The sequence below is a fragment of the Anser brachyrhynchus genome (genome assembly GCF_964034855.1).
Source record: "Anser brachyrhynchus genome assembly, chromosome: 2".
NCBI lineage: Eukaryota > Metazoa > Chordata > Aves > Anseriformes > Anatidae > Anser > Anser brachyrhynchus.
In genome coordinates, this window is record NC_137695.1 from 53,284,722 (window position 1) to 53,308,905 (window position 24,184).

At 37.1% G+C, this 24,184-nt stretch overlaps 1 protein-coding gene across 2 annotated transcripts in view; it reads left to right on the top strand.

Annotated features, from left to right (window-relative positions):
- Positions 1-24,184, top strand: part of CDKAL1 (CDKAL1 threonylcarbamoyladenosine tRNA methylthiotransferase) — a 438,076-nt gene that overhangs the window by 247,750 nt on the left and 166,142 nt on the right. For both annotated transcript variants that reach the window (XM_080578147.1, XM_080578148.1), the window contains one exon: positions 23,659-23,825. In XM_080578147.1, coding sequence (XP_080434273.1) covers positions 23,659-23,825 — 167 coding nt within the window. The remainder of the gene's footprint in view (positions 1-23,658; positions 23,826-24,184) is intronic.

Consider the following 24,184-nt stretch of genomic DNA (forward strand, 5'->3'; position numbering starts at 1 on the left):
GAAGAATGTGGGAGGAAGGCTGTACTGTCTTGTAAGAAAGCAATTCAGAAAAAAAAAAAGAAAAGATTCTGTATATGTCCTCTCCACTGCTGACAGACAAGTGTCTGTTGTGTGTCCTTGCGCACAGAGGATTAGGAACATGCTCTGTATTAAGGCTGTTGTACAAGCTTGCTCTATCTTTAATAAGAGGATCATGAAATTTGCCTTCACATTCCTTTCTGATTCGTTTATCTGAAGAGCAGAAGAAAAGTGTGTGGCTCTGCCTATGGTTTCTCTACCATTGTGTACTGTGTATTATATTGTGTAATCCGTCAGCCAACTTTAATTTCACAAGCCATTCATTGTGTTTAAACAGTGCGTTTCTTATATTAAATATTTATGGAAGTCTCTGGGAAGAATACATTAAAATGGCAGATGGAGGTCGTTTCAAGCATTTTCGTGATTGAAGGCTGGGGACCCCTGTGAATTTGAAGTCTGCTTTCAAGGAAAGTTCACAATGTCTGATTATAACCCAGGCAGGCAAGAATTCCACCAATTCCCTGCACTGTGATTTCAAAAAGCAATGGCTGCCTGCAATCTTCATGCTTCAGCACCTTTCATTTTGAAATCATTTGCAAGTGCACTGAAGAATGGTGAACAAAAACATTTACAGTTGTATTGCTTATTAATAATTCAACAGACCTGCAACTTTTGCGCATTACGATTACTTTACTGATTGATTTTTAACTACTAACACTAAGTGGAAAATCTGGCTTTTGATGACAGTCCAGTTGAGATGCGTACGTTCAGACTCGCATCAGTAACCTGAGATTTTTGATAGTAAGGTGTAAAAGGAGCCAGGCAGAAGGACGTTGTTATGTCAGGCAGGGAAGCGGGCCCAGGTCCTCAAAGGAGAGGGCAGATGATGGCTACAGCCTTGCCTCTGCTACCTGACCTTTGTGCTTCCCAATGCTGCTTTGTCAAGACATGTCATGAGCATCTCTGCCAATGTGCCAAGACTGATCGGCAAACACATTTTATTTTTAATACTTGTCATGAATTTCTCTAGTTTATCAAGTACAGTAGCTTGTGATTTCAATTCATGTGACTCAGTATCAAAATAAAATTCATATACTTTTTTCCTTGTTTTGTATTGTCTTTGATCATGAGCTGCTTTCAGTGATGACTGCAAAACCAGAACCTAGGTTTTTTTTCTTGCTAGAAGCTTGTACTGTAACTCCTTTTCCACTGCTCTCATGGAAACATTTTCATTACCTATATTCACAAGAAATTGAATCTAAGCTGATCTTTTTGTTTAGGAATGAAAAGATAGTCTTTTACACAAACTTGAATTCATATGACTAAAGGCATATTTGGCATTCTCCTTTTTTTGACAACAATTTTAAACATTTTCAAAAACACTTGAACTGTTAAAATGGTAAAGAAACATGTAGGAAATTATACAGTAAGATAGTATCTGTAGACCAATATTTAATATTTCTGTTCTGTTCATTTATTCGTAAACATATCCAAAGATAATATGAAATTTTTAGTACCTGAAATAATAAGGTGGAAGAGAAATAACAGAAGTACTGATATACTGAGGGACAGACAAAGTCCACTTGAGTATGGTAATCATCGTGCACACAAAAATTTCATTAGAGAAGATGTTATTGTTCTAGTCGGTTTTTATGACTGTGGCATGCCATTTAGAAGTTTCTTTGGGAGAAATACGGCAACTAATGTGTTACCATCTAGAGGAACCTGTGTTTTGCTTTTCTGTGCTAGAATAACCCTAGTGTTTTCCCATTGCAAAGTAAATTTATTTTTGTCATTTGGACGTCTTGACATTTTCCACTTAAACCATATTTATGCTTTTGCTGTTCATAAATTCTGAAAGGTTCAAGTCTGAAAAACTGAGTTTTGTCCCTAAGCATTTCTTTTTAAAATTTATGCACTGTGTAATAGTTATTTATTATCTATTGGGAGTATTGTACCCACCATTTCATGTAGATTAAAAGATAAATTTCTTTTTGCACAGTCTGTTGTCAGAACAAAAAGCAAGCAACCTCAGCAAAAATATCTACACCCAAAAAAAACCTCAAAATGAAAGCAAGCGAATCAACACTTCTAGACTTCAGATAAACAAATGAAATATACTTACTACTTCTGCAACGACATATTTGGTTTCATTTTTTTTTAGAAGTTATTCTGTCATTCTCTGTGTGAATTGTCATAACAGCAGTGTACTCTGTGCTGGTTGGGTGGTTTAATCATATCTTTTGACCTTAACTAATGCTGGTACCAAAAATGACATGCTTACGATAGAGGATGTTACTGGTAACAGGGGCAGAAAATTATTACCGATAACTTAGTCACCCTAATTCCATTTACTCAGCTTTATTTATTTATTTATTTATAGTAGAAAGATGGCTTGAAGCTTGGTTTGTATGTAAATGATGAAGATAAAAGTATTTTGGAGTCTATTTTACTCAGAGGTTATTTCTTAAGATTTGATTCAGATTTAGAAATCTCATACATTTCTCTGACGAAGTTATGTATGCATTAGATTTACAGCATGGCCTGTCAAACGTTGTTCAGTTATCTGAATATAGATTTATTTCATTTTATTTTTTATTTTATTACTTAAGAACTTGTGGTTTTGCTTTGAATTTCTTTAAAATGACATATTGGGTGTTTTGAAACTCCCTGAACACATAGATGATAAAGTTAGGGCTGAGTTCAAACCTTATTTCCATAGAAAATTGAGAGGCGTTCCTTATACATGAAATTTCAACTGTATTCTAGAATTGTTTGGCCATGTGGCTATAATATATTCACTGTAAAAACTAGAAGCTGTGTAAATAAGTGAGTGGCAGTTGCCTCAGGCAGAAATTTTTACTGATGCAATGAGATAAAAGTAATTAAGAAACGTGTAGACTGATGGGTAATTAAATCCATGGGAAGCATTTTGTAACTAATTACTATGTTCTAATCACAGATTGCTTTCTATTTGTCAAGGTAAATGTATATAATTACACAGTTCCTATTTTCTTTCATCTAAAATCATCTCAGTTGGATGAGTATTTTTTAAGCAAGCATTTTTTTCTTAGTTTTTGGCAATTCTTTTTCCTTAGAATAAAAATAAAGCAGTGGTCATCTTGTTGTATGAATGCAGGTGGCACAGCTGTCTGCACTTACTGTTGATGCTCTCTTAAAAGCTTTCCTCACGTCATGCTCCGTGGCACGTTATCCTCATTGGTCCTGCATGTTTGTACTCCACTTAGATGCCAAGCTGCATTCTGATACGTGTTACTAGACTGAATCAAACACCAACATTTGAGCATCCTAATTGCATGTCATTGTATGCCTCAGCTTTTCAAGTGCAAATATTTTAATATCTGATTTTTTTTATTTTTTTTTTTTAGGAAAAGTGGTATAGTTTAAATAAGGTTTAGTCAATTTGTGCTTGGATAAAGTTCGTCTACTCAACTTAGTTTTCTTCCTAATGTGACACTTCAGTTTGACTTTAAGTTGCTTTATGTTTTCAGGTTGACAAGGTGTTTGAAATAAATCTATACCTATAGTTCAGTTTACATTAGAATAGAGGATTCCCTGGCATGTCTTAATTTAAGCCCAGAATTTCTTGAATCAAGACAAAAGCATGGAAAAATTAGGATATGAATATTGTAGCTATGTTTGGAAATGCTATTCAGTACACTATCTTTTATTACAAGATCATGGATTCGTCTGAAAACAGTTAGCTTGGCATTTTCCCCTGCCTTGTTTACATCTTGACAAATGACTGAATTGGGTAACACGAGTAACTATAGCTCTGTCAGGTCAGGCAACTGCCAAAAACTGCAGCAAGCCTCTTGTACCTTTCTGCAGTGATGGTCAGCACTAGGTGCTTTGGGAACAAAAATATCTAGAGAAAAATGTATCTCCCTAATCCAAGCTTTAGTACATCATTTGGAGCCCATCCTTTTCAGGGCTGTTTTTCTTGGTGTGTTATTTTGGGTTTATTTGCATAGCATTTCATTGGCTGTATTATCACCTCTCAGCTCAGTATATTTTCTACAAGTTTTTACAGTGAATTTAGCTTTTACTTACTGTGGATAATTCTGTATCATCAAAAAATTTCATTGTGCTCCTATTCCATGCTTTTTTTTGGATCATTTGTCTGTTGAATGCACCAGTCTTAGTATATATAAACCTGGTAATTTCTCTATACTGTTTTTCACTGACAAATTATTCCTAACATTTGCCTTCTATCTGTAGCAAGACACTTCAGAATAGGTGTCAGTCCACCTATTCTATGAGATACTACTTTCTGTAAATGTTATTGGTGATGGACATTTGAAAACTGCTTGGAAATCCATGTGTGCTTTTCTTTCTTTTTTTTTTTTTTTTTTTTTTGCCTAAATTGCCATTATCAGTATGCTGAGTTTTTTCAAAAAAAGTGTAACTAATGTGTGAATTCACATAGACATACGGAGATGTAATTAACATTGGCATAAATACAAGTTTCCCTAAATGTGCAAAGGAGTTTCATTAAGAATGTAGATATTATGGTTCCAGAATAAGATCTAAGACTCACCCACGTATCACACGCAGTTTAGGCTCAAAGGTATTTAATCTCTTATGTTTAAAGTTCTTCAGAGTATTTTTAATACATAAGTGCTTGCGCTAAGAATTTAAAATTAATAGACGCATTCTTTATACAGAATGTTTTTGCAGCACATCAATTACTAAACCTTACTGAAACTTGGCAGGTCTTGTGCTCGTACATCAGCAATGGAGAAGTTAAGTATCATTCACGTCCTCATATACAGCACAGATATGATTTGATTTGCACCATCCTAGGTTTGAACTTGGATCTGTAGCTATTACAGAACTTTTTCCAGACCAGATCCTCTTTTTCAACTTCATACGTATAACAAAAAAAACCAAAACACTTTGAAAGCATGACAGCTGAAACGTTTGAGGCTGTAAATGGGACGCTGCAGCTGCTTTCACTGTGGAACAGCTACTGACCTGGTCTAGGACAATTTGTGGTTGAGGTTACAGGGAAAAGAAACCTTAAAACGAACAGGCAAAATGTTAAGCTTTACTTTCAAAGCTGACAGAAGCTAGCAGCGTGCTCAAAGAGGCACCTTCTATCTTCTCCCACCCCTGGCTGGCTGTGCTGGCTCCTCTGGTGCCCTCTCCCCTGGGACAGCGCACTGCACAGCTGCACTGAGCATCCGTGGAGCCAGCACAGGGTAAGAGCAGACTTTGTTAGGAGGTTGGGGAGAGGTTAGGCTTAGCTGGGGATAATCACTGATTTTCTTTATCCTTTTCACTGCAGTGTGGAGGGGAAATAGTTGGCTGGAGGAACCTTATGACTGTTCAAGATACAAAACTTTCTGTTGTTGTTGTTTTTTGTTTGCTTTTTGTTTGTTTTGTTTTTGCCACATATTTTTTCCCCCGAATACTCCTGTTAGTTCTTTCTATGGGTGCATATCTACAGCCCTTCAGGTAGATCCGGGTCAGTGCTGCCCACCACCAAGCCCCCTTCCTTCCAGCTGCCATCCCGATGACGTGCTCGTCGAGCAGCCAGCCAGAAGGCCACCTCCGAGCACTGTTCGACTGCCTCGGCTTGCTGTGCAAATGGAGATGGGGAGCAGAACCATGCAGCAGACGGGAGAGGAGGACCATGCAGATCCAAATGATGCCCTCTTAAGCTGCTTCGAGGCAGGCCCCTTTAAAGCAAAAAAACAAGGGTTTGGAAGAAGCAGAACAGACTCAGCAATGAACGTAGGCTGAGTTTTCAGGCTTTGAGTGTGGAGGAGTGTTGGTTGACAAAGAGTTGTCTGCTGAGTCCTGCCTTGAGGGTGAAGCAGCACTGAGAGTGTTTCAACATCTCGATCTATAAAGATGGCTTTGAGGGAAAGGGTGAAGGGGAGAAATGTCTCATGAGGAATACGTCCATTCACAGCTATCGTCTATAAGCTTTTCATTTTCAATAGCCAAAATGTTGGCTTAAGAGTGAGATTTTTAGAAATGAGATGTTTATAAGGTACCTGACACTGTGTGTAGGCCCATAATCATTTATCTCATTGGTGATAAAAAAAAACCTATCTACTGACTTTTTAGTTGTAGAAACAGAAACAAGTAGTGAAGTGCACTCTTTCAAAAAACACTTCATTTTCTTGTTTCTAAAATGTATTCATTATATTAAATAAAAGGTGTATTTCCAATGGATGGCATAGCCATGGAGTGTTTGCAATTTAGAAGAGAGTTAATTAAGTGCTCTTGGTAGCACAGATAAATATTATTTACTGAGATCATTCAGGCATCAACTAATAATGTTAATATTACACAGTGTGATGCAATTCTTTAAGAAGCATTTTTGAAGTATGACCACACTACAATCGCAGCTATGCTTGTGGCTTATGGACGTACACACTATCTAGCTTGAAATAAGCCTTTTTTTTAAATTAACAATACTGTAACTTCGGGTCACCAAAATATTTGTCAAGGTTCTCTAACCTGGCCTCCGCTGAGTTCTGTGCTGTTAATATTATCCTCCAATAAATGCCTGGGATACCTGCTTCAAGCCAGCTTATGTGGATGTGTCCCAGCTAAAGCTGTAATGCATTACATGTGCACTGAGTTTGTATTGTTTCTTTAATGGAGCACTTCTTAAAGAACTTGATAAAGACAGTAAACTAATGAAATGTAAGCCATCGAAAATCTTTCATGTTTTTAGTTGCCTCTAAATTGGATTGAATTCAGATTATTGTGTCTGAAATGAAATGTGTTATTGCCATCACGTGGAGTCATCCAATCTCTCATCCTTTATCAATTTGAACGCAAGAAATTCATCCAGTAGTTAGATTGTAGTGAAATTGTTTATATTTTATCCCATCGACTTCATGCTAATTTCTTCATCCTGACTCTTGTGAAATTATGTAGAAGTAACAGTGCTTTAATATGTGTTATAAAATTATAACATGCATTTTAAGTAATGACATTGAAATGCTTTGGGTTAGAAACCATTAGCCTTGGCATATCAGAAGATCAGATGCTTAAGTAAAACACTATTTTCCTATTGCATACAAAGGAATCCGTGGTGGATTTATACTTTAAGGTGGACTCCTTAAGCTCCCCAGAACATCACTAGAGCTTCTTTTATATCTAGAAATAGTTTTACACATTCTTTAAATGTGTTTTTTACTAGAGAGTCAAGTCCAGTCCTTATAACTCATGTAAAATTACTGTTTTGTAGTAAGTTTCTTCTGTAAACTTTCTAATTCATTTTATTTCTGCAATACCTTTGTAATACCAATCAACTTGTATTTGTTAGAAATTTCCCTGGATTAGGAAATCAAACTTTTGAACAAAACATGTATCGTTTTGCTTTTCTGTGCAATTTAATGTGGGCTAAATAACAAGATGCCTGCAATTAGGTCTTTGTCTGGCAGATGTTTAGGTGGTCCTATATGTTCCCATTGTTCCTATAAAATAATTTGAAGTGCAAAAAATCCTTTCCTGGCAGAGTGCACCTTGGCTAATTGGTGCTGAGGATGGCAGTAGTTAGGTCTGAGCAACCTCCCACTGATGGTTTCCCAAGTTACAAATCAGAATTAGCTGCTGACAGCCAGCCAAATAACTTCAGCAAATACTTAGGACAATGGACACTGAAAGGCACCAAGTCTCTGAAATAAGTTGGTGGTTTATAGACACTGAAGCATTTCTGAGGATCTCTTAAGCTGAGCCACATGGTGCTCAGCTAAGAAGTTGATTGATGGTTTTACAAAGAAAAAAATGTTTATGAAAGAATGCTTTTCTTACAGATTATCCTGCATTAATATATATCTGATGTGCCTGGCAATGATTCAGCAGCTGGATGATTGCCAAGACTTGACACTCCTGCAAGACACAATACAGTTTGTGTCTAGCAGCACAGAGCTTTTTGTTTTATGATCCTGTTTTTAATGAGGCAGACTATTTCATATGAATTCTCCTCTAAATTGATAACACTTTTACATTGTGATAGTTATATGTTAAATTGTTTATACAGGCTGAAGTGGAGTCCATTTTTGCATGTTTTTGCCTCTCATCCAGAATTTCAGTCTATAGTATCATTCTGTTTCAGTGATTAGAATAAACACAAAAGGTGCCAGGAACTCTCATGTGAAATTAAAGAAGAATTACAGAGTCCATGCAAAATGTACTAACCAGGTTCCCTGTTCTCATACATCCTGAAAATAAGCTATGAGGTGTTTAAATACCTTTGTGAGGATTAGTGCTGTAGGAAATCAATGGGAGCTGGAAGCCTGAATCCATCTGGAGATCCAACCCTAATCATTTCAGAGTACTTGAGAAAAGCCTGATCCTAAATATCCTTATTGGAGTTATTTACAGGTGAATTTAAAGCTTTCTTTTGTGCAATTTGTGCTGTTGATTTCATATATTTGGCACGCTTTTCTATAGAGCATGAGAGGAAAAAAGGCATTAATATGCAGTGAGGAGAATTATTAAATCCTTCCTCTCAATCTGGCGAAGCCACAGAATTTAGTCATTCTCAAACTGCAGCACAGAAATTGCTCCGGCTATGGATCCCTTATGTTAACTTCATAATTAAGGGCTGGGGCAAGTAAATGATTTTGCTTTGAACTTCAACTTACGTCCAGCCTCCCTAACATCACTAGTGAATGATTTTTGAAGCCCAAAAGCCCTCATATGATTCAAGATGATTGAAAAGATGTGTGTGATTTCTTTTATAAGAGAGGCTTTAACAAACCATCACTGAGGCTGAATTATTTCTCATTACTAGCAGAGGGTGGTTCATTTAAATTGGGTTTAAGGTCATTGACAGGGCAGGTTGAAGGGCAGGAAAGAGAGGAGATATGCATTGTGGTTAAATGTGTTGGAACAGACCTGCAAAATAAAATGGAGACTGTCAGATAGTCTCAATATTTGTTCTCTCATGCATAGTAACGTACACAGAGAGAATATGCAGAAACAACCATTGCTCCAGTGGCATGCATTCAAGCATGTGGTGTGATGAATAGCTTGGAAGCCTAGTGATAAGGCATATTAACAACCTGAAGAAAGAAAATTATTTAACTGCCCCGTACTATCGATTACTGTCACATACTATTCTTTAAGTATTAGAAGAAGTAGACTAAAATAGTTGGACAAGCAACTGTAATTACAAATTGCAACTCCTTGTCAGTCTGTCCTTTTACCTAGGCAGTGTTTGCGATACTTATTTTAAGAGCTGCTCTTCCATGATGTGATAGAAGCTTGCTTTCTCAACACTCGGTACCATGTGAGGCTGATATTCTCCTCCACCCAAATGGCCCCCCATTTCCTTGCTCTTGGGGCTTGAAGAGGGGTGCAACTTAGGCCATGCTTCTCCAACTCGTGTGCATGAAAAGTGTGGGAATTTATTGCTCTTGAGATTCTAGTGTTCTGTCAAATTGTATTGAAAATGGCCAATGAGTTTAAAAGTTGATGGGATAGAAGGATACGTGCACAGCATGATCATGCAAGGCTTATTTTCTTAGGTATCCCGATTAAAGATTTATTTCTTAAATAAATACAAGCTTAAGGGATCTGAGTCCACGTTGGAGGTTTGAATAGGAGGATTCAGTTACGGTATTGGGATCTGGTAACTCAATTCTTACTAAATGAAAAGCAAAAGTTGTTTTAAAAATATCAGCTCACAATTTGTCTGTTCTTCTATATGCCTACAAAACAATGATTGAAACTAATGCCTTGTAAGTAATAGTGGCATCAAAACCCTTATTGGAGTAATACCTCTGAATCTAAATAAATGAGGGGAAATGTTATTGTAATCCCAAGATAACTTCTGATATTTTGTTCAACAGGAAGAAAGGAGTTTCTCTTGAAAGATTTCTTCTAAGAGGTTTCAGTTTATTTTTCTATGCCAATCCATAGTTAATACTGTGTGGTGTTACTTAGCACAGTCAGTTCTGCTCATTTTTGTGATCTTTGTTTGTATTCATGTGTTCAAGTTCTTTCTTAATATACTTCTTTCCCATGGCTGGGCCTCAATCATCCAGTATATAAACTGAGATATTTCAAGTAAGTCTAGAGGTTCACTGCAGGTTTCAGGGAAGTGTTCTCAACCTCTGTTGTTTTTGTTTTTATGCTTACGTTTTTCAGTGCTGTGATCTTTATTTAGAATGTACTACATGCTTTTAATATTGCTTTGAGGCAGAATGCTAAAATAGGTCATTATTTTTTGCATTTTACTAGAGAGCAGAGATAGGAGCTTCCTGAAAATATGGTAACCTCCTAAAGCCACTTTATTCCCATCTCTATGAACTTGTTGCGTAGGGACAATAAGACGTGTTATACTATGACTTTCACTGCAAGTCTTTATTAAATTATTTGGAAATTCAAACACATGCCCCTGGCCTAAAGTTCATATTGTCAGTCAAAACATGCTGTGTAAGAAATGACGCTTCTCCCACCTCTAAAAGAAGGGAGGAAGAGACCTTCCATTGGGTTTTTTATCGTTTCTAACATTGTTAAAGCTTGTTTTCATATCTAGTTACAAGTGGCATATGTATACGGAGCATATTTCCTCTGCAACAGTCTGGAGTATGTGATAGTATATATATTTTTTTTCATTAGTTGTGCTTTGGAGTGCGTATTTACTGACTTCACAGTGCACTGCATGCATTTGCTTTCTTCATCCAAATTAGTGAACCACTTTTGGCATTTTTATTAAAACTGTTCTACAAAATTTCCCATCTATCATTATCAGAAAATATAAACATATGCAAAATAATACTCCTTTACTATTGGATCACGTTTCCCTCAGAAAAATGTGGAACATTCTTGAATGGCATTTGTATTTGATTTGTGATTGCTCTATAAAGTTTAGGTTATAATTTATTTTCAGAGTTCATAGTGTCCTGAAAGAAAATAATTGTTTAAGTTCCTCTGAAGATAATTTATGTGTGCAATTCTGCAGCCACATAGCAGTTGTAGAGTTTTCTAACTTAATTGCATTGCTGCTATTGGGTGGATTAGTTATTGAAATGCTGTGCTAGTGTTTTCGTAAGTTTTGAAAAACTGAACATTTTAAATTTTAATGCAGCTTCTTAGGCATAGTTGTGACAACAAAAGAAAAACCTCACCTAGTACTTCTGACTCTTCACCCTGAATTTTATTTACAGCTAATTGTTTTTCTAGTACCACCTATGGTTGCAGCTTCTATAGTCATATTGAATAAAATCAATTAATATGAGTAACAATTACCAGGAAGAGAATTCACAAGATTTTTGTGCTCATTCAGAGCAGACATACCTGGTTGGTATGTTATTCAGAGAACTTTCTTTTTACTCTTGACTTGAGAGGATTTTCTGTAAGACTGATTGAACTGCTGCTGCCTGGAAGGATCTTTCCCCAAGCTGATTTTCCTGTGTCCCTTGAAACATCTGGTAAACAACAGTCATTTGGCAAGAGCACCGTACCAGACAAATTGCATCATTCACCCTAACGGCTGTGGTATTTTGTGTGTTCCCATCTCAGTTCTGTGTTCTTGTAGCACATGTGTATACCACTGTCAGAATCTGGAATCCAGCCTTCCCTCTGTGATCCTCTGCTTTCTAAAATGAAATAAACATTCTCTCCTTAGGCACCTATATAAACCAGTACTTAGACATGCCCATGGCACATTGGATGAGTGTCCTAAAACTGAACGTTTTGTGAAATGATGAAAGGTACTCCTAATTGGAAAGCCATCTCAGGAAACAAAAGAGCAAGCAATAACAACACTATTCTTCAAACGTTAAAACTTCTGTGCAGAGAATTAGTGTTTGAGAATGCAGTTACCTGTTTTGAAGGGAACTGTGATCTCTCAGAGTTAAGGATAACTCATTAAAGAAGTCTTTAGTGCAAGTCTATTGTGTTTTTTTTTATAATGTCTTCCCTAATGATGGCTTTCTAGCAGTTAATGCAAATGAGCAGCTGTTACAAGATTTTTACAATTCAATACCTTTGTAATTTTTTTCCTCAAATTACATTGCTGAGTTGTATTTTACAGAGCTAAATACAGCATGTAAAGGTGTTGGCATGAGTATAAGGAACACATTACAGATTTATTTTTTGTATATGAAGGCAGGCAAGCTTGTACAACGCTTGCAGACTTTTGCTGAGTGTTTAAAAAATAGGGATATATCTAGATTATTTCAACAAATGTTTAAAAGTGTTTTTTATTATTATTTTCCATGTGTCATCTTCTGCATGATTCTTTATAGATGAAATGATGAACCCTTTTTCTTCTGAGCAACTAGACTGTTGTTTGGATTCTAGTCTTGAAAGAATCAAGTAATTGCTCTTTGGATATATATATAGGGTTTTTTTCATAAAGAATCCTAAACAGAAGCTCATCTCTCTTAGTTTTGATTTAATTCATGGTCCTGTATTGACATATAATCAGTTCATCAAAAGGTAAATTACTATTTAGAATGAGACCTTAATGGGCATTAATCTGTATGAGATAAAAGAACATTAATATCCTTCAGAACCCTTAAATGATTTCACTTTGACCTCCCTGTGGATATCTCCAACAGATTTTAATTGCATTTTGATTATGATGTATTTTCTTGGTGTATCACTGGATACTATATAAATTTAGCTTAAGGTGGATACACACCAAAGACCCACTGTGTACTCAGTGAGAAATCAGTAGCTATACTTAAACAATTTCATCATTTAGAATTAGAGAAACTCCATTACTGATATTATGCAAGTGTTTTCCTTTTTCGTCAAGTTGACCCATTTAGAGTTTCCAAGGTTCTATCGGCCATTTTAGAAAATATTTTAAGTAATACTGAATATTAGAGGAGACATCTGACAGAAATCAAGGGAATTATTATGGTGTGATTTCTGTCTGTAGACTGTCTAATGAATATTTTCCTTACTGTCTTGCTACTAAGCCATTTGAGCTTATCATCAAGTTGGCATACTTGCAAATACAAGCCAGGTTATTCTTAATGAGTTAATGGTGTTATCTACTGTACTGTGAGGAGGTAAATTTAGATAAGGATTATCATCCTCAGAAACTGTATTTACACGTTGCCCCTCTGTGTCATTGGCTCATGGGATTGTGGTCCTCTAAGTGCATTCTGTGTCTAGCCAACCGCCTTGCACATGCTGACTGTTTTCCCTGCTTGCTTTTATTCTATTATATAGCAGTTTGCCAGATTTTTGAACTCTTTTCTCACTTTATACAAAAATAATCCTAATTAAAAATTACACTGTGTTGTCCATGGAATTCAGTACTCTAAGGTAAAATAAGAAGACTAATATATAGAAGGATTGCTTAAAACATACAACCCTCTTTTTACCAAAGTATTTTTGTATTATTGCTTGAGGTTTACACTATTATATCTTTGATCATAATTCAGTGTGATAACCAGCATTTGGCACTTATATTTGCCACTTATGATAGTACTTTCTTCTTAATTATGTTTTTGTGTGATTAGAACGCGTGAGAGATTTTAAGACTTCTGCCCTAATCCTGGGATATATAATGGAACTGAGATTATTCATTCTTGTTAACCTTTTCAGTCAAAGTTAGACATAAGCTATCTTCTTTCTTTGATCATATTTTCAAATTTCAGGATTTTACTTTAATGCAAATTATTTCAAACTAATTTTCAGGTGACTTTAAATATGTCATGTGTAAATGTCCAAAGTGTGGTTTCTTTCTACTGTTGCTATTAATCTATTTAAAGAAAAATGTCAGAAACTTTGAATGAAATAGTAGTATAGTCTCCAGCTCTCTAAAATACAAGGAATTTGAGCTTTCTGGTGTATGAATTTCCATGTCCGATATCTCTACCACGCCCTGGTAGCTTGTGTGCAAGCTGCTGTTTTAGAATATGTAAGCTATTCTCTTTCTAAACTCAATCCAATTGTTATTTAGCTTGGCTACAAATACTTTAAATGATTTAAACTATGCCATGTTACTTCCAAAGAATTAATCAGTTTCCATAAAAACATCGTTTAAATTAATCCAGACTCATTAGCAGTACAGCAATGGATATTCAGTAAAAGCCTCCATTAATTAGCACTGCATCCTGTAATATCGCAGAACATGCCTACAGCTCATGACCATTTCCTTGAATTTGTGCAGCGTGTGACCCTTTGCATCTAATTCTTCATCTACAACAGACCGATAGCCCATGTTTTGGTTTTAAAACAGAGAGCGTATGTTATAATGAGTGACACCTTACCCTTTTTTTCCCAGTGAATTTCTAAGTCATAAACAAGATTTCTCATATCTGTCATTTTCAATACAGCCTTTGAAGTAGATATCTCATCTGAGTTTTGAAAATAGGCATAGAAATTATACCTTTTAGTTCTTTAATTTTTAAGTTTGCAGAAGTATTGATTTTTCTCTTTTCAAGAGCTAAAGAGTATTTCTGCAGGGTGCAAGACTGGCCCTTCTGGTTGAGGGTTGAGTCTCCTCTCTCTTTGCTTATAGTACAAGACCAACATGAGCATATCAATAGTTTACAAAGTGTTTATGTGAAGCATAGAGCTGAGAACAGTAATTTCATGCTTCAAGGACCTGTGATATCTGTATGCTATATACAAAACTACAGAACAACAGCTCTAAACTGGTGTCTGTCTGTATTTTCTGAAATAGCTTTCTGTTGTGTTTAAGTCCCTTTTTGCAAAATTCATTATCTGTGGTCACCCAGTCAGAAGCATAGAATAGTTTGGTTGGAAGGGACCTTCAAAGATCACCTAGACCAACTGTCTGACCACTTCCTTCAGGGCTAACCAAAACTTAAAGCATATTCATAAGGGCATTGTCCAAATGTCTCCTGAACACTGATTGGCATGAGGCACCAACCACCTCTCTTGGAAGCCTGTTCCAGTGTTTGACTCCCCTGTGGTTTTCCTAACATCCAGTCTGAACCTCCCCTGGTGCAGCTTTCTGCTGTTCCCATATGTCCTGTCATCAGTTACTACTGAGAAGAGTCCAGCACCTCCCTCTCCACTTCCCCTCCTCAGGAAAGAGTAGAGAGCAGTGAAGTCACCTCTCAGCCTTCATTTCTCCGGACCAGACAACCCAAGTGTCTTCAGCCTCTCCTCATAGGACACGCCTTCTAGCCATTTTACCAGCTTTGTTGCCTTCTTCTGAATGGCTTTCAAGGACTTTAACACCCTTTTTATGTAGTGGAGCCCAGAACTTCACACAATATTCAAGGTGAGGTCTCACCAATGCTAAATATAGAGAGAGAATCACTTCTTTTGGCTGGCTGGCTGTGCTGTTTAATGCACCCCAAAATGTGGTTTGCTGTCTCAGCTGCCAGGGCACACTGCTGGCTCACGTGGAGCCTGATCAGCCAGCATCCCCAGATCCCTTTATGCTTTTATTTTCTTGATGTGTGTACCATTGTGTATCATTGAATTTACTTCTTGAATAATGTTCTTGATTCGGTGAAGAACTAATTACTGTCAGCTAATTCTCTCATCATTAATATACACAAGACTTTCATTCTGTTGACTTAGGCAGTAGATGTCCTCTGTCTCCAAAAACCAAGTTGTTGTAGGATGACTAGATATGAAATTGCAAGTTTGAGTTTTTTTTCAACTGGCAAATTTAAAGATAGAATGGATATTTTTATTTTTTTTTTCATATGTGCAGGAGTTAACCTACAAAATCCATTGTGTATGCAACCCACATGCCTGGAAATAGGAAAATCATAGGCAGGTGTCCCACAGAAGCAGCACAGACTTCTCTTAAAGAACAGCTTCCTCTTTCCTCAGCCTGAGAACTAGGATCAACTCATGAAATTCAACTATGTTTTTTTCCCCTCCAATTTTCTTGAAATGTTTTCTTCCCCTTTCTCTTCAAATTGACTACAAAACCCAATTTATCATCATGATGTATGGTATCATTAATCCTCCCTGAAAGCAAGATGCATAATGCTGCAGTGCTGGCGCTGAGCTAACTTCTGCGGACTGTCTGTCTTGATGCCCTTTGGAGTCTCTCTTGTTCTAGCAGAATGAAACTGGACTCATAATTTAGCTATCATGCTGTTTGCAGCAGCAAGTGACCTATTATACTGTTTCCTTTCCTTCCCGCCTTCCTCTCCCCTTTGCTAAAAGCACTATAGCTCCAAACCGGGCAAGACAGGGCTGCTGGTTTATGCTCAAGCATTAGGCTATTAGGAACAGAGGGCCCTATAGGGGTTGAATGACCTCTTTTATAAGCAAGGACAAGGGTTTGCTTTGTGGAACAGAGAAACCTATTATGCTTTCTTTGGTATTTAATGATCAGTTGGCCCTATCTGCTGCATGCTTTTGATTGGGAACACTCTATTACTAAATATTTTTTTGCTATTAATAGCATAGGAAGAAGAAATAATTTTAACCATGCTTTGTTACTTTCAGAGGCATTCTTATTTCTTGTTCAGCTGAACTTGAATTATCGTTTTATTAAAGGGTAACAATTTCAGATACTAGGCTTGTTTTATCAAAATACTTTATTTTGCTCGTTACTAAAGAGATGAGCAAAACAAACAGTATTTGATATGAATTGTCAAACTGCTAAACCCTACAACAATCACAGGTAGTAAACTTCCATTGTAAATGCCTTGATGGCAAAACATTAGCAAAAGGTTTTGATACTAGTCCTCAAATTCTTGCTACCCTCTCCCAGCTCTAACACTTGTTTGAAAAGAAAATTGTAGCTGTTGCAAATGAAACTTTCATTTAATGTTTTTAGATAAATAGGCAAATTCAGTGAATTAATGTTCTAAACAGTTTCATCTTTCAGATGCATGGCTTTTGAAAAGGAAATCTTTAAATAAATCTCTTTGTAGCTTCCACTTCCATAACCACACGAGATAAAATAGAAAACCACCATTAAGCAAATGGTCATTAGATTCTTCTACTACACTTCACATCTATTTAAATATAAAGTGGATGGTAGAGTGTCCTTACTTTAAAGTTAGACTGCTGAATATTAAAGAATAAATAGGTAGCTGGGCCAGATCTCTTCCTTTCACTGTGTGGTTGTTTCACTAAAATCCCCAAAGTAATCCTAAAAATTAATGCAAAATGTGGTAGTAGAAGCCTGTGCATATGTTTGTTTTGTGTGAGGGCAGGGGGGTAGTTTTGGTTTTGTTTCTGGTTGTTTTTTTTTTTTTTTTAATTGTGTACAAAGCCAAAATGTTTTGCAGTCCTAATTCTTGGTGGTGGTTGTTGTTGGTGGTGGTTGGTTTTTTTTGTCGTTTGTTTGGTTTTTGTTTGGTTGTTTTTTTTTTGTTTTGTTTTGTTTTGTTTTTTACTTTGGTCTAGCCCTGACTAGACTTCATATGTTACATAAAATCACACAACAAATCTAAGTGCACTTTGAGGCAGAAAAATATATGAATTGTAGTTTTTAAAAAAGATTAACATATTTTCATTGAAATAGCTTTGTGTTATATCTTGAACTGCTTTGCACTGAACTGCATTTAAGCTCCAATTTCAATTTACTACATAAGTAAACGAGATAGCGCAGTTTACTTTTTGTAAAAATAAAATGTAACTGAAAGTCAAGACACATTTCATACTTTTGAAAAAACAGTTGCCAGAAGAGTTAAGCAGGTCCAAGGTGTGATTAATTCATCTGCTGTGGAATTTGCAGATATAGCCCAATCTTCATTCCAGAAATTTGTAGCATCAGGAATTTGTTTAATTACTGAAGTCAAGTCTATGGTGGACAAACTTTAAAATCAAGTTCATGTTTATATAGTTCGACAATTTCATGCCATGAATATATACTAATGTGTAGCCATAAATTCATAACATCCTAAATTGTATGTGTGTCCAAACCTTTACTTAAAGTAAGCATTGTGAAAAGGAGGAAAAAAAAAAATCTTGAATTTTGTACTAAATGTAGTAGGCCACGTTCTTCCAGGATATCAGACAACACTGCCAAACAGAATATTCTCAAGTGATATTGTTGAATATTGTACTTTTAAAGTAATGCATTATCCTGCGTAGGTGGAATAATCTGAGTCAGTGTCACTTAGTCTACATGTAGTAGAATGAATGATACCCTTCCTTCCGTATTTCCTTTTGTAGTATTTTAGTGAGTTTCACTTCATCTTAGTTCTCGAACACATTCGTTCTCAAAAATATGTAGGCCATACAAGTTAGTGTTTTCATTTCTAATATATATATCATCCTGTGGGCAGCAGAAACCACAACTGCTTTAAGGCTTGTACTGAACTAAGCACTTGTGAAACATAGCAGCAGTTTCTGCAACTGCAGACCGACATCCAGAAGTAATAGAAATAATCCTGCAATGAGAGGCGTCCGAGTGTGCTGAGAGTGCTGGTTGGTGTCATTACGAGGCTGTTCTCTCTCATCATCCAAAGGTCACAACAATCAGGGGAGATTCCTGATGACTGGAAGAAAGGAAATGTCACGCTACCCTTCGAGAAGGGCAGGAAGGAGAACGTAGAGAACTACGGGGCAGCTGAACCGCAGTCTCTGGGAAGCACACAGGGCAAACCCTTCTGGAAGCCACTTCTAGGCACGTGAAGGACAAGGAGGTGACTGGGATCACCTCGCGTAGATTTACCAGCGGCAAACGATGCGTGACTGCCTTCTCTGATAAGATGTCTGGCTGTGCGGAGGAGGGGAAAGCTGTGGAGGTCTTTTGTTTGTTTTGTTGTTTTATTGTGAATTTAGCAAAGACTTCAGCGTGGTTTCCTGTAATATTCTTACATATGGGTGGGATATGGACTGGATAAGGCGATGATAAGGTGGCTGAAAGAATTCGCTGGACTGCCAGGCTCACAGGGCAATGATCCACGGTACAAGGTCTCGCTGGCAGTTACTAATCGTGTTCCCCAGTGAACGTGGCCGGCATTAAGAAAACAAAAATGGACAATCATCTTTCACTTCCTTAGGACTGCCCAGAAGGGTGTAAAGAACAGATCTTTGAGAAGAGGAAATATGCTTGGGCCTAATAAAGATCCTGTAGAAAGTTAGGCTGTGATACACTTATCTAGAGCTTTGTCCCTCCAGGTGAAAGTGAGATTGCGATGGGACGTGTGTGTGTGTCGGGAGCAGAGCTGCAGTGCCGACCTACGTTTTCCAAAGGACAGAAAAAAATATTGCTGCTTTACGTCGTAGCCTGACATCTTGCTTCTTTCACCAGCTCTGTACCTACACCTGTATTTTTTATCGGTCTACTTTTTTCATCATCTGATGGCAGATATCCTGCAATTTCTAATTGCAGCAATTAGCTGCAAATAGCTTTTGGGGTCTGGGATAGGGTATGTTTGTACAGGATTTTTGTGTGGAACTGCATTCTCTCTGTGCATTGGAATTTCTTCATATACGGGTCAAATATCACTTTCTTGGTGAAATGGAAATTAGTAGCCCTTCCAAATGTCCGTTGGTACCAGTGAGTTGCTCTGAGGTTGATCTAATCTTCCTGGAGGTCTCTGATGTGGGATCTTTCAGTGGTGTGATCCATGAGATTGGGCTGCCTGTCTAAGAGGACTTGAACTCTTGAAGCTGAATCAATGCTTGCAGAGTATTTCAGAAGTATAGAAGGAATTTGACTCCTACAGAGCTCAGTTTCTGTTTAAACATGCATTATATTCAGGTTGATACAGTTATATGATATGTACGTAAATGTCTTCGTAGTTGTTCAGTTAGGACACTGGTGCAGCAAAGTAGTTGGGCACATGTCCTGGTGTCGTGTGTAAATAGTCCTTGTAAAATCCATGCTGAAAAAAAGTAAATTAAAAAAATATATATAAATGGAGAGAAGTAACTGAGGGGAAATTCAAATAATGGAAAAGAAAATGAATTTATGCAGGGTAAGCTCATTCTGAAAAAAAAGCACATGTAAAATGAATTTGATTTTTCCAAGCCTTTCTCTCTTTCTTTGGCTATGATTTTTTTAATTCTAAGGGTGTGATCAGGAATGGCAGCTTTAGATGGATTGTCCTCAAGTCTGCAGGCAGTTTCTGACAAACATTTAAGACAGACCTCCCCTTGGCAGATGGTCTTACAGATTTCTGTGGTACAGTGGGAGAGGTATTTCTGTGGTCTGTACAGCACGGCAGGCTGCCGTAAGAATTCGCTCTTGGAGAAGGAATAGCAAGGAGGTCAGGCAGTTATTGATAAACATATGTGGAATAGTGAGGAGGTCAGAGCTGGGGGTCTCCCGCCGTGGCAGCCTGCAGAGAGCTGTGCTGCTGGAGAAGGCACTCCTGTTCACATTACAAAATCTGTCAGGACAGAGAAGGAGAAGAAAAAAGAAGGGGTTTTTGCAATTGAGTTTGATTTGTACGAAAGTACAGCAGGCTAACAAATAGAATTTCAGAAGGATTAGTATCTGATATTTTAACATCTTCAGATGGTTCTGTAGATTGAAGTAAATTTATTTTTCAGATGGAGTAGATTTCGCTTCAATTTGAAAGCTGTGTGCTACTGCTGAAAAGTGTTTACTACAGTGGCATGAAAATAAAGTGAAATATAAAGCTCTAGATTTTTTTTATTGCTATTAAAGAAATGAATCATTTCAAGTGGTCTTTAAAACAGAAATGACATATCTCGTAAAAATGACAATTTCAGGATTTCTCCTTCTCTTTATCACAAGAATTGTTTAGACTACCCCCAGGAAAAAAAAAATGCATTTCGGATAATCAGGAATGAGTATTCTTTATGAGATTTTGGAGAAGGAATAGTCTCAGAATCTCCTTCATTTACTTGGAAACTTTTTGTTTTCCAACATTTTTCATTCTCAGTCATCTCCAATTATAAGAGAGCACAGATTGGAATCCAGCTGTTGAAGCTACTCTTGTGCTGGGTGGTGATGGCAGAGTGAGGAATAAACTATGCACTGTGACCAAAGACAGACTTGTAATTACTTGAATATAATGATAGTTGACCTTAATACTGCAGTGAATGCTCCAAATTTGCACATCTGAACTCTGTGGTTTGGATCAATTTTCTTGTTTACAAAATCAGCTTGCTTTTATTAGCACCAAAATTATCAAATAACAGAATAGTGAATGAGCTAGTGAGGTTCAGTGCAAAAGAAAGGATAAAACAACAACAACAAAAAACACATGGTTAGACAGTGGATTTGAATAGCTTCCTACATAGGTCTGGAGTGCGGAGGGGCAAAGGTTGAGTGAAAAAATTAAGCGTTGGTTCACTTTATTAAGAAGAGTGTTTGGGAGATCTGCTGTTTTCTTTTCTTGCTCAGTTTAAGGAGAGTCTCCTAAACTCAGGATGCAAAGGGCTTGAATAACCAGCCTACCAACAGCTGACACGAAGCCTGTATCACCACAGTTATGCACTTAGTTCATTTCCCCTGTTTGTGAATACTTAGCACCGATAGCAGCTTTCAGGATGTGAAGGTCCTTTTTGTCAGCCTGAAATTGGGAAGTGAACGTTCTTATAAAATACAGGTTTTCTCCCCCCTCCTCCACATAGTAAGACTACATCCTTGGCTTTCTCAGCATGAATTATTCCCATTGCTTGTTGTTCAACACCCTGATCGGAGAGCAGATGAGACAGTTATTCCTGTTGTTGCTGATTTACTCTTACAGCTGCTTCCTCTTCATGTGATTTAATTTGAAGTTTCAGCCCACCAGGGGGCTAATGGTCCCCACCTATGCAGCTTTAAAAGCTTGCTGTTGTTTTCCCTGTGAATGTTATTTCCATTCCTAGCCAGTGATTTATTCTTTTTCCTCAACGTTCAGCTGGTGACCGAGAGGCAGTATTCCATCAGCCATGCTCGTGCAAAAAATGCCCCATGCAACCATTTAGATTGAAAGTTTAAAAATGAGAATTACTCTGTTACAGTAGAAAAACAGCAACTGAATTATTGTTTTTCAGTGTTATGATGGCTGTTGGAAACTGATATAAAAAGCACAGCAGGACATTAGCCATCATTTATATCATTTATGTTTCTCTTGTTTTTAAAATGTAGTCGATACATAATTCATTGGCTTTTTCCGTAACTCGGGAAAACGTAGACCAGGTGGTGAACCTCAGAATACATTTTATAGCATAGCACTGGCTGTTGTGAAAGGCGGTTCTGAAAACATCAGCAACAGCGGTGGAATCCAAAGTGTGATTGTATACGCTGGCAAGTTCTGCTTAGCTGATTGGGCACTGGGGAGCTCTGCCTGAGCGTAACTGCAAGGTTGTGATGGGAAGTTGGATAATCAAGAGCACCGCTTCAAAAATATGTTCCTCTAGGCCTCTTAAAACAACAGAGCTGCACATCTGTCTCACTAAATTATTGTTAAAGCAAATCTTAAGCAATGAGTTTCTTGGTTTACCTTTACTTTTGTTGTTGTTGTTGTTGTTCTAAATAAATGACCTTGAAAACCTTTTGAAACGAACAGAATTATCTTTGCTCAACATAGCCTTCTGTCCACCTTTGTTGTTACAGGGTGCGTTTGAATGGCAGTCTTGAGTTTACAGTTTTGTAAAATTTGTTTTTCTGGTTTTATCACTTACGTGATTTAATTCCATGTAGTTGTTTGCATTTTCCTCACCTGAAATATATATTTTATATTATAAACATTCATATTTTGTGATATGTTCTCTACTAGTCCAGAGAGTGCTTTGGTGAAGTTTCATGAAGACTGCTTTGACAAATTATGCACCTTCTTGTGTTTGGATGTTGTTTGTTTTTTTACTGGCTCATCATCTGTATTAGAAATCTAGCTCTTCATCAAGTTAATGGTATCTTATCTCAATGGGAATCACAGGAGTCTTCCTCTCAGCCACCCTATTTTCATTTGCTTATTTTTTGCTTTGGGGTAGTGAGGGGGTGGAGATGGGTTGCGTTACAAAAAGGATGAAAGCTGGGCAGACTGATAGAAGTAGCTGCGTGAAACCTTGTTGCTTTCAGCTATTATTAAAGGGTGGTGCAATCTTTCCCCTCTTTGAGCAAGAGGATATTACCAAATTTCAGTGTTCAAGGTCAATACTGTTTACAATACAAATCAAATATACTGCTTCCTAAGGCCCTGACTGGTGGAAAATAAACCTGTTTCCTGGCTGTTAACACTTTTCCAACACTATCACTTAGTCATGTAGTGGCAACTAACGCTTTTTAATACAATCTTAATATTATATTGATAATTGTATCATTTAAAGAATACAAGATTTTAGTAGTTATGCCAGGAGTGTACTGTTAGTTACTGTGCTTTAGAGCTATTTTTGCTTATTGGAAGTTTACCACTTAATAAGTTGACTGCTAGTAAGAACCATTAATGCAGACTCTTTGCCTGGGTAAAGTCGCTTGTGGTGTTGAATGAATTAGGCTCAAAAAATAGAGCAGAGTACTAGACTTGACTGACTTGCTGTAGAAGCAGCACAGAATTAGTCATTGGCTGTGAATGTTAATCACTCCACAGCAATGATAATTTACAGCATTGTTGTAGCACTCTTGTGCTCATAAAATGAACTTAATAACCCACTGGTACCCATGGGATAAGCCTTCCTCCTCCTTCCCTCCCCCTCGCAATTGAATACGCAGTCTGGCTGCATAATAGCCTTGTGAAATACTGCATTAAACAGAGTGAGCAGCTGTATGATAAAATAAACAGCTCTAAAACAGATTTGTTAATTATCTCTTTCTTTTATTCACAGAGGGTGTTTGTGAGATATGGCTGACCAGTGAAGACACAGGGGCTTATGGCAGAGACATTGGCACAGACCTCCCTACGCTTCTGTGGAAGCTGGTTGAAGCTATTCCTGAGGGAGCTATGCTAAGGCTTGGCATGACAAATCCTCCCTATATTTTAGAGCATCTGGAGGTAAGAAAGAACAGAAAATTATTTATACGTTAGACATTCATTGATCAAGTCAGTGTGGAACCCTGCACATAGTACATTTTCATTTTAAGTGGTAGCTTAAAAAATTACTGCAGGTAAATTTATAGAATTACACTAATAGTGTTAAGCAATTTGCCTGACACAGCAAGTTATCCAGATAATAAGATATTCAAATCTTTTTGGAATGCTAATATTACTGAGGTCTCTGACCTGTGGACCTTCATTATAGTGACGTTGGGCTTATGTACATGTTTAGTGTTTTCAAGAACTAAAAGAAATGTCATTAGGAGGCAATGGACTATGGGATTAAAGTTGTCTTCCTGCTACTTCTCAGATGAACG